The 12,296-nt window shown below is 42.4% G+C and overlaps 2 protein-coding genes across 2 annotated transcripts in view; both read right to left on the bottom strand.

Annotated features, from left to right (window-relative positions):
• LOC126564702 (ATP-dependent RNA helicase me31b) overlaps nucleotides 1–12,296 on the bottom strand; it is a 515,322-nt gene that overhangs the window by 426,994 nt on the left and 76,032 nt on the right. The gene's annotated exons all lie outside the window — the stretch shown is intronic.
• LOC126564625 (equilibrative nucleoside transporter 1) lies at nucleotides 5,391–7,317 on the bottom strand. The gene is made up of 3 exons (XM_050221706.1): nucleotides 6,742–7,317; nucleotides 6,131–6,678; nucleotides 5,391–5,761 (listed from the first exon to the last, which is right to left on the bottom strand). Exons 1-3 carry the CDS (start codon nucleotides 7,307–7,309, stop codon nucleotides 5,447–5,449), a joined length of 1,431 nt encoding a protein of 476 aa, XP_050077663.1. The 5' UTR covers nucleotides 7,310–7,317; the 3' UTR covers nucleotides 5,391–5,446.

The raw sequence follows: 12,296 nt of genomic DNA, 5'->3' as shown, positions 1-12,296 counted from the left end.
GGCACCGAATGCCCTAAAGCCAAACTGTACTTATCATCGTAGCTTAATGAACTGCATTTTTTTGTTAAAAGAATATCGATGTTACTACTTTTTTTGCAAACAAGCCCCTTCGCAAAAAAAATCCTCATCTTGTGATGAAGGTAAACTGTATAGTAATACATCCATATCCATGGGGCGTGCCATTTAAGACACCATCACCTTTCGGTGGTGAATGTTATTGAAGATGAGTATGAGTGAGGGACGTGAGTAATCACCGATCCACTCGTAAAGCTCTGAAACGAAACAAATACAGCAACGCACTATTTGAATTGACACCTGTGTTGACCGAGTGGGATCGTGTTGTCGCTATCGCAGCTCTATTGCAATTTGCCAACACAGAATCGATCCACTTGGGCAGCAACTGGGAATTGGTGAAATATGTAGTTAAACAAAATGCAAAACTATTTATTACACACTCATATATACCTACATATTGCCGTACGGAATATCGATACTACTATCTATACTTATTAACCGTTTAAAACCATACACACACGGGTTCGTTGATAGTTTTCGCTGTAACAAGTAAAATTTAAGGGAGAAACGCCATGCAATCCTATTTTAAAAACAGGATTGATAAACTTGGATGGGAAAATTCGCTTGCTCTTGTGCGTTGCGTGTAGTGTTGATGTTTGTTCTGATGTAGGTTTCTTCTAGCTAAGTGATTAGTGATAAAACCCACCACAACCATTCCCCCGGGGATCTCTCTCCCCGGATCTTGTTTGGATGTGGGAGGATGGGGAAGGCAAAGAGAGGAGGAGGAAGTTACCGGTTGTACGGGTTGTAAATAGTAGGGAATATCTTGGGCAATTTTCAGATCTCCCACAGGGATTATAATTTGCCCGAACATTCGGTTTGTTTTCATTCTACCGCTCTCACTCATCGTTTTTGTAATGGAAAAAAGCCCCCCGTATGTATGTGTGTACGTGTGTGATTGAGTGTTTTTAGGAATTCTTCTAGCTAGTTGTTGAGAAAATTTATACATTTCCCACATTCGTTCCACTAAAGAACGATCACCTACAGACACGCACACACTCCTTAGCAAAAAAAGGATATTAGGTAATGCAAATAGGGGGTTTCTTCTTAGAAGAACGACCAGAAACAGGCAGATCGTGGAAAGATTGTTTAATAAACCTGTACGTTGTAGAGCGTTTCGCTTTATTTTTTTTCTTTTTTGCTAATTTATTATATTATATTTATGTTTCTAGTTTTATTTCCTGTACACTTTTTCAAGTTTGCTCATTTTACTAAACAAACTATCATGTTCGCTTTTAATTGTTTCTGTGTTAGATGAACAAACAGAAGAAAAAGAAAGAGAGAAAAAACGAAGACAATCAATGACACTGTCATCTTATGAGAAAGACATTAGGGCTTTCGCTATAACAAAAAACCCAAAACTTGATTCATAGGAACGAAAATCTTGAAACGGGCAGCTACTAAACATGAATAAAGCGGTACTGTTTTAGTCTTTTTCGTTTAATTTTATTATTTTTTTCTATTTTTTTTAAATCTTGGTTGTTCTCAGGGTGCGAAAACGGCTGAAAGTATGCAAGTTGTATTTTAAGAAAGTTGTTTTTTAATATTTCTCCTAGGCATCCTATTACATGGTCGAACTGGGCATAGAATACCGTCCGGATTGTCTATCCGTACGTAGGACTGATTATCCAGCTACGGTGGTAATAAAGTCAAGGACACCAGATATTGGCAAAACTATACCTCTCGAGGTTTTAGTGGCAAAGAAGAGGACGAAAGTATCTTCTTTTTTTTTGGCTTAACGACCTTCGGCGGTCGCACCGGCTATCGAATGGCTTACTAGAATTGCCGATACCACGTAGTTGTATAGTCAGACTTCGCTACGGGGGGAAGGCGAAGACCGGCGCCGTTTTCACTTACACCACCGGGTTGCGGAAGAAGATAGCCCAATGAGGTGATTACTGAGGTAAATCGTAATCAAGTATTTAGAATCTTTGCAGGGGTTCAAATCCCATCTGGAACGTCCCGCCGTAGTGAGGACTGACTATCCAACTACGTGGAATCGGCGAGTCTAGTAAGCCATTCGACGGCTGGCGTGACCTTAGAGGTCGTTAAGGCAAGAAGAAGAATTCTCGCAGCTATGATCTTCTACAAATAAGAAGAGTCAGATGCAGATTGCAAGATAAACTAGAATCATGAAAAGTCTAAATGGATATTTCATATCAGGCAATTTTCAGATATAAATAAAATGCAGGTTTTTGGCTGGTTGGGCGTTAGTTAAGTATCATAAAGGAATATCATCATGTTAGCAGATCCTCATGGTCCAATTTTTTAGGAAAATATTTTCATTTGGTACTCATCCAGCCAGTGTTCAATATGCTTTAAAAGTGAAAATTTTATCTCAATTAAGAGAAGAGCATTTTGTTTAAAAGGCCGATTAATGGACACGATTAATGATGGTCCAATGAGTTTTTATAAGGGAAATTCCTGATTAAAAAGACCAAGCAAAGAGGATTCTTGCATGAAAAGCAACTAAAAATACAAATTGCATTCTTTTAGGCGTTTTGTTCCATATAATACATGCATACCCGTGATTGTATGGAAGGCATTATTAGTCGTGCACCAATATTTTTATATTATTTTATCTCTTTTGATTTCAATTTAACGATGAACTTTACAAAGGTTCGCTTAAGTTAACAAAAATTAAATTAATAAAAAATAAATAAATAAACAAATACATAAAATACACACATAAAACGAGGGAAACCAGAACTTGACGTTACCGTAACCGAAAATGTTAAAAGAAAAACTACACTTTCTATCTCTATGTGCCTTGAACGTGAAACAAACATTTAAAGAGAAAAAAAAAACTACCATACGAACACAACTGTTAAATCAGCAATGGATGGGTATGTTAAAAACGCGCACAAACAAACTCACTCCTCATACAACTTCCCTGTCATCACACAAAACAAAACCACTGTTTCAAATCCTTCCATTTTCAACCTTTACTCCCCCTGTCTTGGAAGAGACATGGCAACAGATTTCATTTCATACTAGAATCGCCGCATCTACTTTGCAAACAAAAAAAGGTAAAACAAAAATATGCAAATATCAAATCATGTATCTTTAACATCATCGATGTGCTAGGAGAGTATACAGTAGACGAAAAGGGAAAGAAGGATCTTGTTAATACGTGAACTATTAGACTGTTAAAAGTTGCGTTTCAAACTGTCTAGGTTGGTAAAGGTAGTAAGTAGAAAGCGGGTATGTGGCGAATTATGAATACTAAACCGAAAACATGTTAAAACACCACACTAATATCAGCGATTTGGAACTTACCTTGGATCGTTGTTTGAAACCGCTGTAACCGCCGCATTTGTTTGTTTGTTTTCGACGGCGAAGTTTCGATGGGGAGGAAAAATGGCTCATCTGTTCAAAAGTTTCACCTCACTTAGAAAGGACGGCTGGTGTACGATCGTAACCGTAGCTTACTCATCGACTGATTACTTTGTTTCGAAACGATCTCTCGCTCTTCTTGCGAAACGCGAGATCTCTTGTACATTACGAATCGGATCGCGTACCGTCTGGCCGGCACCGGGCGGGTTGTTCGGTCCGGTTGGACCTTGCTACTTGCTCCGTTTGGGTGACGTACGTGTGGCTGGTGTACGTGCGGGCGTGTATCCGAGGAAAATCAACAGTATCTTATTGTGACACAACACATGTGATTGAAGCGATCAGAGGACACCGGGTCAAAAAAGGGTCGGCATCCCGGACGTGTGGAGACTCTGGAGACTCGGTTGTCCCAGTGTTTCACTTTCCTATCACTTTTGTAGATTTAATATTTGAAATGCAATCTGCTGCTTTACCCTTTCTTGCTACATTTCTCTGATCCCTCTTTGGAGGGCTACACGAGAAACTGGAGCAGATGCTGCAGATAGACGCAGAACAGTGAAGTAAATACTGGAATTAAAACAAAACAAAAAAACAGCAAAGATACTTATTGATTATACTAATTGTGTAAGGTGTTTCATAATAGTTGATAAATCTTGAACAAAGCTAAACAAACAAACAAACAAAACAAAGAAGAAAGAGATTATCAAAGTGGTAGGGAAAAAACATATAACGGTGAGAAGAAAAAAAATAGGAAAAGGAGAATAAATATTACCAACAACAGTAAAACAATAGAGAAAGAAATGGAAATCAATCGCTGCTATTGTAATAATGTGTAAAAGATAGATATGAAACTATTGCCATGGAAAGCAAAAGAAGAAAATACACATTGGGATACTATTTGCAGCAGTCACGCTGGGAGAGTGTAAAAACTTACCAATTTTCCACCGAAGAACGCAACATAAATCCCACACAAAGGCAAACGTCTCGATCTGATCGAAGTATCTTGAAACAAGCCAAAAAAAAATGTAGACTATCGCAATGAGAAATAGCAGGAAACAGCTGTTGCACAATTGAAAACCGGGTGTAAAAACTCATCACATTTTCCGGCCCCGCCATTCAAAACCGCTGGAACGACACAACCGTTGGCTGGCATAGATTGTTGTGATCGAGTGTACGGAAAGCATTACACAAGTAAAGAATAAATGCTAAAGCAAAGCGTTGAAGAAGTATCGACGATTACGGAATGAAAGAAACGAACAGTTCCGATCCGCGCACTGGATCACTGCAAACCACACGCCGTGAACGGGGAGTGCTTATCAGTGTTGCCTTGCGTGTCTGCCAATTATAATGTTATAATGCGCCGTGTAATGATTTCGCGCAATCGGGTCAAAATGCGAGCGAGCGCCTTAGAACTCGGTCACGGGCAGCTGTCACAATTCGCCACCCCAGTGGCCAACTCAATCAGAAAATAGCGAAAGCCGGGCATATTTTTGTGTTTGGTTCGGTAAGTGTTTACATATCTGAGCACCATTTTTATTGCGTCACGCTTTACACGATTATGCTTATATTCCCGTATGTGTATATTTGATTTACTTACGCCACCGCGCCCAACGCCAGAGAGAACCAGATACTTCGATGGGTGGATGTTGCATTCATAAATAAGTATCTTACAGTTGTAGGTATGTTGTGTATAATGTTATATAGTTAACTTTTCTTTTGCTTCGGTCCTTTTTCCCTCTCTTCCGGAGGCTCAATTTTTGCCTTGTTAAACAATGAAAAACCATAAAATTGTCACTACATAAATCTCTTCTTACGATCACGGCCACGAAACTTGCCTAACAGTGCATGTATGGGTGTGTGTGTATATAATAGTAGTGTATATAACAGTTCATTTCTAAAGCCTAATCGGGATGTTGCTTAGAACGTTCGTTTTCTTCGAGTGAATCCAAAAACAAAAAAACTGGAATTCTCTTTTCTCTCACTCTCTCTCTCCCTTTTTCTAACAGCATTACTGCATTTGGTCTAAGGAAAATCTGTATCACTTGATCATTTCGATGATCATTAAACTAATGGCAGAACCACACGCCAACCCAACGCCCAGAAAGGCGGCCATCATCGATGAAGCCATCTCCTTCTCGTGCCCATCGACTACACGCGGTGCACCGATCAGTGCAATGTTGGCAAGATATCCGTTCGACAGTGCGAATGCAGCCATCAGCACGATGAATATGTAGTCCGAATGGAAGAGGACTGGAAAGTTGTGATGTTGAGTTATGTTGCAGAGAAGCATCGCCGGCACGAATGCAATACGACCGATGCTGAGCACACCGATTAGGATGGAATTGTTCCATGGCTGGGAAGGAATAGATAGGAAGGAATAGAAAATTATTTAATTCCCATTTGGGCTATCGTAGCACAGTTAAAGCTATCGGTGAGAACCGGACTGTATTCTGGAAAAAATCCGGAGTAATTTCCGGAGTTTATTCTTTAGTTCAGCAGGCCCGCAATTGATTCCTTAGTGCACTCTGGTGTTGAATCCGGAGTGTAAGAAAACGAGATTATTCAGGACTACTACGGAGTAATTACTCCGGATTACTCCAGATTAATCCAGATTATTCCAGAGAGTTACACTGGAGTTAGCTCCGGAATGCCTTGAAGCCAGATTGATCCGACTCCGGGAAAAATGAGCATTAACCTATCACTAGTTCAAATCACTACTTACCCATTCGAAGAGTCCGGCAAAAATTCGTCCCAAATAGTCTCCCGTGTTGAAGAGCAGATAGTTTACGACCGGTAGGAAATACACATCGTTCCACGGTCGGCCATGGTTCTGCGAACCTACCAACACCGTAACAGCGGGATAGATCGATAGCGTCGTGACGAACACCAACCACTCGGAAAACCCATATATCCATATCTTGCGCATTACGATCGGGAACTTTGGCTCTAGCTTAGCACATATCTCCCGAGTGGCCGGATCTGCCTCCAGTGAACTTTTCATCAGCGTTTTGGAGCTCGTATAGTACTTGAAAAACAGTGTCTTCGACATCACGATGTAAGCGACGAGGGACAGCAGCAACACGAGACATCCGACAATGAAGAACACAAACGCCGTCGTGGACGGATTGCTAGCGAAGGTCAGTGCGATGATGTCGGCAACCGCTGAGAATATTCCCCCGAGTGCCTGTCCGCTTACGGCGGCCGTCATGTAGTGGGCACTGAACTGACCCGCTATACCAAAAAGCCCACCGGTGAGGATGGCTGAAAAACCTACAACACAAGCAAAATGGGATACAGTCAAATGCAGCCAAGAATGAAACACCATCAACTTACTGTTAATCACCACAACGGATAGCATCGTAAGGTTAAAGAACGCATCCTGCCATTGATCCGTGTCTACCCGCACCAGTGCCGTCGTACCGATCATGATCAGCAGCATAAACACGAGTGATCCGTTCATACGTACGTGCAGCGGCACCTTATGGCCAATGCAGGCATTCAGTATGAGAAACACCGTGCCAGGAACGGCCGCCGCAATGCTTAAGTCCGACTGGAACTCGAGCTGACGCGGTGTCAGGGCGGATGTGTCGTTCGAAGAAACGTTCCGGAACTTGTACTGCCAGTACTCTTCGGCGGTGACGAAAAAATTCCACGGCACCATCGTCGTCATGCCCATGAGGTAGAACACGGCGTACGTGTAGTTAAACTTGTCGGACGGAGCGATCCGCTGGCCGCCGGCCATGATACGCGTTTCGGTGGCATTTTCTTTGGCCGGAACGGGAATGTTGCTGGTGGAGGCGTTTATCGATCCGGCGTACCCGTCGTCCAGAAAGGCGTCACTGTCCGTCTCCCGGTCGTCGGTGTCCTGCAGGAGCGGTCTTACATTTGTTGCAAAATCCATCCCGTCCACCCGTGTTTCGCTCGTTTCCGGTGGTTTCTCGCAACTAGTGTTCCACTTTCGCTTACTTGGCGCTCCGTGTTAGTCATCCGATCGATGGTCGATATGGAGTACACGCAAACATCACTACATCCCTACTACCATGGCGCTCGTCTAAACACTGGTGCAATGATGGCGAGTTGTGAATCGCGCAACAAAGACTATGGATGCTGTTGGCGTCTGTAGCAGATACAGCTGCTGGTAATATGGTGCGTTATGTGTGTGTACGATTGTAGCTACTGATAACAACTAAACACCCACCAGCTACTACTTCCCGGTCGTGGTCGGCAATCGCTAAGGGCCACCCCGTGTATCTTATTCGATGTTAGGAATGAAGGCTCCTCAGAAACTTGTGTGTGTGTGTATGTGTCTATATGCGGGCTGCAATTACTGTTACGATGCACCGTTGTAAAAGGCACGCAACACAAAGCACCCTCCAAGAGACAGCAATGATTGTTATTGTTTCGCGAACAAATCAGCTGATCGCGTAAGAAAGGGAAAAAACAATCGGTGAGTGTTCTTGCCCTAAATATCACAAAGCCAAACTACACTTGCTAGAATTTCAGGCGTTTGGAATAGAATGAATCACACAGCACAAGAGGACGCACGGTACGGAACACATGCAGGTTCTTTGTTTTTCACACCTAAACTGTTTTGTTTGTAAATATGAGGTCTGATTATGTTGGGCAGGGGACCTCTACCGAATATTATGAAAGTAATTTAAAATCTAAAATCTTTTTTGCACGAATTTATGCCAATTTAATTTAGTTAAGAATACGCTTTATCGAGTTTATAACTTTAAAAAATTTAATATAATCGCGGCAGTATATAATAAGCGAATTCACAAATAATATCAAATTGAGCTCTGCACAAGCCCTGTATACCTGATTTATGTAGGAGTTTTTTCACTGATACAGGCTTTCACTGTCATTTGTTGACCGAAACAGATAGATTTTTCACTGCAGCTTGCGTGCCAGATAATTCCCTTGCTTGCAAGCAACTTTGGAAGCGCGTGCAACGCTGTATACACGTCAGGCATATAACGGTTAGAATTCAAAAACTGATTTAAATTTTTTGTTCATTTTTTCACTAATTCAATTTTACTAATTGAAGACGATCTGTCATTATTGTTTAATCCTGTCTGTTAGTCCTGTTCTTGTATACGGTATAATTTTATCATCTCGTATTATAAGTCCCTCTAAAGAATACTCATTTTTATTTTATACATTTTTGCATAACTTATGCGGGGGGCACAAGCCATCTTACCTAAAAAATATAATAAATCTTGAATCAATATCATCAATTGTCTGAGCTAAAAAACAATTTAAAGCACTAATTCTTCTTGGCTTAACGGGCTACTAGTGCACGTCAGACATCCAATGATTAACCAGACCTACTAATTCCACGATGTTGGATAATCAGTCCTCTCTACGGGGGAACACGGTCTGGATGGAATGTGAACCCCGGTTCTGTCGTGAAAAGACTGGTGCAGCTGTCGATCTTCTACCGGATCGTCCCACTAGTGCGAAAAGTACTTATAATAAAATCAAAATTTTTACCAAACATGTCTGTCTCTAGTCGAACCCAAATCTCGTATATTGCGTGAGCGTTTATTTATTTTTTATTGTAAATTTTATGTACAATTTCTCTTTATTTATTTATTTTTCGGGTGCCATGCGTATTACATGGCCAGCCCATCGTCCCATGGCCAGCCTAATTCGCTGCACGACGGTGAGGTCGTCATAAAGTTCGTACAACTCGTCGTTGTAACGCCTCCTCCATTGTCCTTCCACACATACGGGGCCAACGATCCTTCTGAGCATCTTCCTCGACGGTCCGGATGGAATTTGAATCCCGGTTCTGTCGTTTGAAGACCGGCGCCGCTGTCGCCTACACCACCGGGCCGCCCCTTAACTCACAGCTTAATAACTGTATAGGTCAAACATAACATTACACAAACACCACAATTGAACAATTACAGACGTTATCGATAAATATTTTTAGCCAGCACATTATCTCTTGCAGGCTGTCAGGGTCAGCCTGCAGCAAGTCCATCAGCAAGTCTAGTAAGTAATTCGGGGCGGCCCGGTGGTATAGGGGACAGCTTTTGGGAAGCCGTTCCAGAGCACTATTTGTACATCAACTATGCAATCCATCATTTTATGTGATTCGTTTATTTGTTCAATGAACTGACGCATGTAATTTTACGGACAATTGGCAAAACTATTACCATCTTCGGGTTGAGGAAATTCTTTTGAGACAGTAAACAAGTTTTGATGTACCATTTGTCAAAGATAATGCTTAGAAAGATCCTTTAACTGCCGTACTTTGATGTATATCTAAAATTTATTCCTTCCAGAGCTAAGTTTTCCCTTTGAGTGACAGCATCAACACAAAAGCATTCGAAAAAGTCGTAAATACGAAAAAGCAGTTCGCACGTGAAATGATGCGCTCGCCCAAAGAGAACTATTCGGCGTAGAGTCGACAATATCAGGCAGCCATCAATTCGTCCGTCAATTGATATCTGATCCGGTCGTGCCGTTTCGTGTCCCGCTATCGTTTCACCCACGTTGGCTCTCGAACTCTTCCAGGAAAACTTTTCCACCCACCAGTATCTAGGTCCGGTGTGTATCGTGTAAACGGACGGAAGACTTCTTTTTCTATCCGGTGTGAGTTTGTGAAGTCGCATTGTCGCCAATTCTTTACGATACTTATTGGCACTCAGTAGGAGTCGACTTCGGGAGGGATTGGTGGTGGTAGATGGCAGAGAAGCAACAGAGCGAGTCACACAGCTCGATTAATCGGAATCGCGATGCTTGCAAACAAGTGGTAATAAATAAAAGTTCATGCAGCTAGTGGCACGGAACGAAAAGCTGGCAAAGTGGCAAAGAAAGGCTTGAGGCAGTGCCCTGGCACACGAGTGTCGGTAATAAATTTAAGTTTCTTCCCATTCATCTCGACAATTTTCTTCCCCTGAGTGCTCCCATGTGCTTCCTCCGGTAAGGGAGTAGAATCGAACTCGTACCGATTGGAGTACAATTTCCCCTTTGCACATCCGGAGCGCATTATTTCAATTCCAATCGAAACGACGCGGTACAGTGGAGAAGGGTTAGAGTACTTTCTTTTTTCTTATTCGTTCACTTCCCTTCGTTGCTTTGTTCCTTGGATGGTTGTTAGCAGCAGAGACTCCGGAACATCCGGAAGTTCAAGTGGCAGTTTTTCTTCGACTTTGAACTTACTGGAAGCTGTCCGGGAGCGCGCATTTTCCTACGCATTGTCTTCGTTGCTAAACTTTCCCATGCTCTTTCACGAAACGTCAATTGATGTGCTGTTCGGAGGTTTTTTTTTTATATTGTGAAACAAAAAAGAAGTTTCCTACAGCTCTTTGGCGAGAAATGAGGCAGGGAAAGTTCAGACTGAACCGGTTCACCAGCTTCCAAAATGGATGTTCTGCGTCCCGTCCAGAAACAGTAGACCCCCACAAGACTTAAAATGTGAGTCGAGCGTCCGCGATGTTTTGTTCATGTTTCTTCTGCTGTTTGACATGAAATATTGAGCGGAATTTCGAAAACTGTCTGAACGGAAAGCTCTGGGATGGGTTTTCCCCGGGCTAGATGCTATTTTCTCCATGGGGAAAGGAGGTGGCACATTTTTTACTTTCACTCAACGGTCGATCCCTGTGTTTCCCTGTCAAATAAGAATTGCATTACAATGAAGCTCATGAAATGTGATCTCCCTTCCTACACTCGTGTCGGTTATGATGGAAATGAAATTACAAAGATATTGAATCCCTTTCGTGGGGTTTGGATGGCAAAGGGAGCCGGAACGTGGTGAGTAGCAGCAAACAGGAAAGCTTTTTTTTTAGAATATGAACTACACATTTCCCCTTCTCTCGGATGTGAAGTAAAACCTTCATCAATATCCGAGGATTCGGGCAGGGCAGGTATTACATTTTCTGACATTTATTGAGCAAAATGGTTACCATTCCCGAACCATTTGCTGAGCAAAGGGGGTGTGTAGTAAATATGCTAACCATGGATGGATGTAAGTAAACTATAAAAGTTAGGTTCAATTTACCTACCAATTTAAGCTTTATCAGAAACAGAGTGCTATTACGATGATACCATTAGCTACAAGGAAAAAAGTTTGTTTTCAAATGAAATTCATTTCCAACGGCACGCAGTTCAGGTTCAGTTTATGGTACGCAGTTCAGGGCATTGGAAGATCGCCTTATGTTCCTATTTGCGATCTGTTAGTGGCCATGGGCAATGCCATCCGTAGTACTTTTTTTAGTTTTTGATGGATTATTAGTTTCATACTTTCCTGTCGAGGAGGGAGATATCCTGTCGGACGAGTGAGAGGTGATCGACAGGTGGAAATGCTATTTCGACAGACATCTGAACGAACCATGTACCGAACTAGGCTCAGGAAGCAGAGGAGAGCAGTACTATAGCAGCCGTGCCTCTGCCATCTTTGGACGAATTCATCAGTAGTATCAAAGGCTTATCGCCATTATACATCAACCTATTGTTAGGAATTGTGCCCAGAAAGAACTACCGAGCGAGTGGAACAACCAGTGTACAAAAAAAGGCGATGTACGAGCTGACGAAGTCGAAATAACTGCTTGCCGAAGGCTCTGATCGTTATAGAGCCCGAGTGGGAAGCAGCATGTTAGTCGACGGCGACAACCTCAAGGTGGTAGAGGAGTTCTGCTATATTGGGATTGTCTTAACTTCGGACAACGATGTCAGCAGCGAAATCCGGAGACGCATTGTTCAGGGGAATCGTGCATACTACGGCCTTCACCGGTTTCAGAGATCCAGAAGACCTCGAGACCGCACTAAATGTGAGATGTATCGCACACTGATTCGCCCAGTGGCCTATATGGCCACGAGTCTTGGACCATCCGAGCGGAGGATGCAAACGCTCTTGGCGTGTTTGAGTTTCGCAT

This window comes from Anopheles maculipalpis, chromosome 3RL, assembly GCF_943734695.1.
Source record: "Anopheles maculipalpis chromosome 3RL, idAnoMacuDA_375_x, whole genome shotgun sequence".
Lineage (NCBI taxonomy): Eukaryota > Metazoa > Arthropoda > Insecta > Diptera > Culicidae > Anopheles > Anopheles maculipalpis.
This window is presented reverse-complemented; position numbering and strand designations above follow the sequence as displayed.

What these genes read in the sequence shown, in the direction of transcription:
- LOC126564625 (XM_050221706.1), bottom strand. Translation starts at nt 7,309, where the DNA reads ATGGATTTTGCAACAAATGTAAGACCGCTCCTGCAGGACACCGACGAC. An exon ending in ATCCGTTGTGGTGATTAACA is followed by an intron (nt 6,679 to 6,741) that starts GTAAGTTGATGG and finishes CTTGTGTTGTAG; the next exon opens with GTTTTTCAGCCATCCTCACC. An exon ending in TTGCCGGACTCTTCGAATGG is followed by an intron (nt 5,762 to 6,130) that starts GTAAGTAGTGAT and finishes ATTCCTTCCCAG; the next exon opens with CCATGGAACAATTCCATCCT.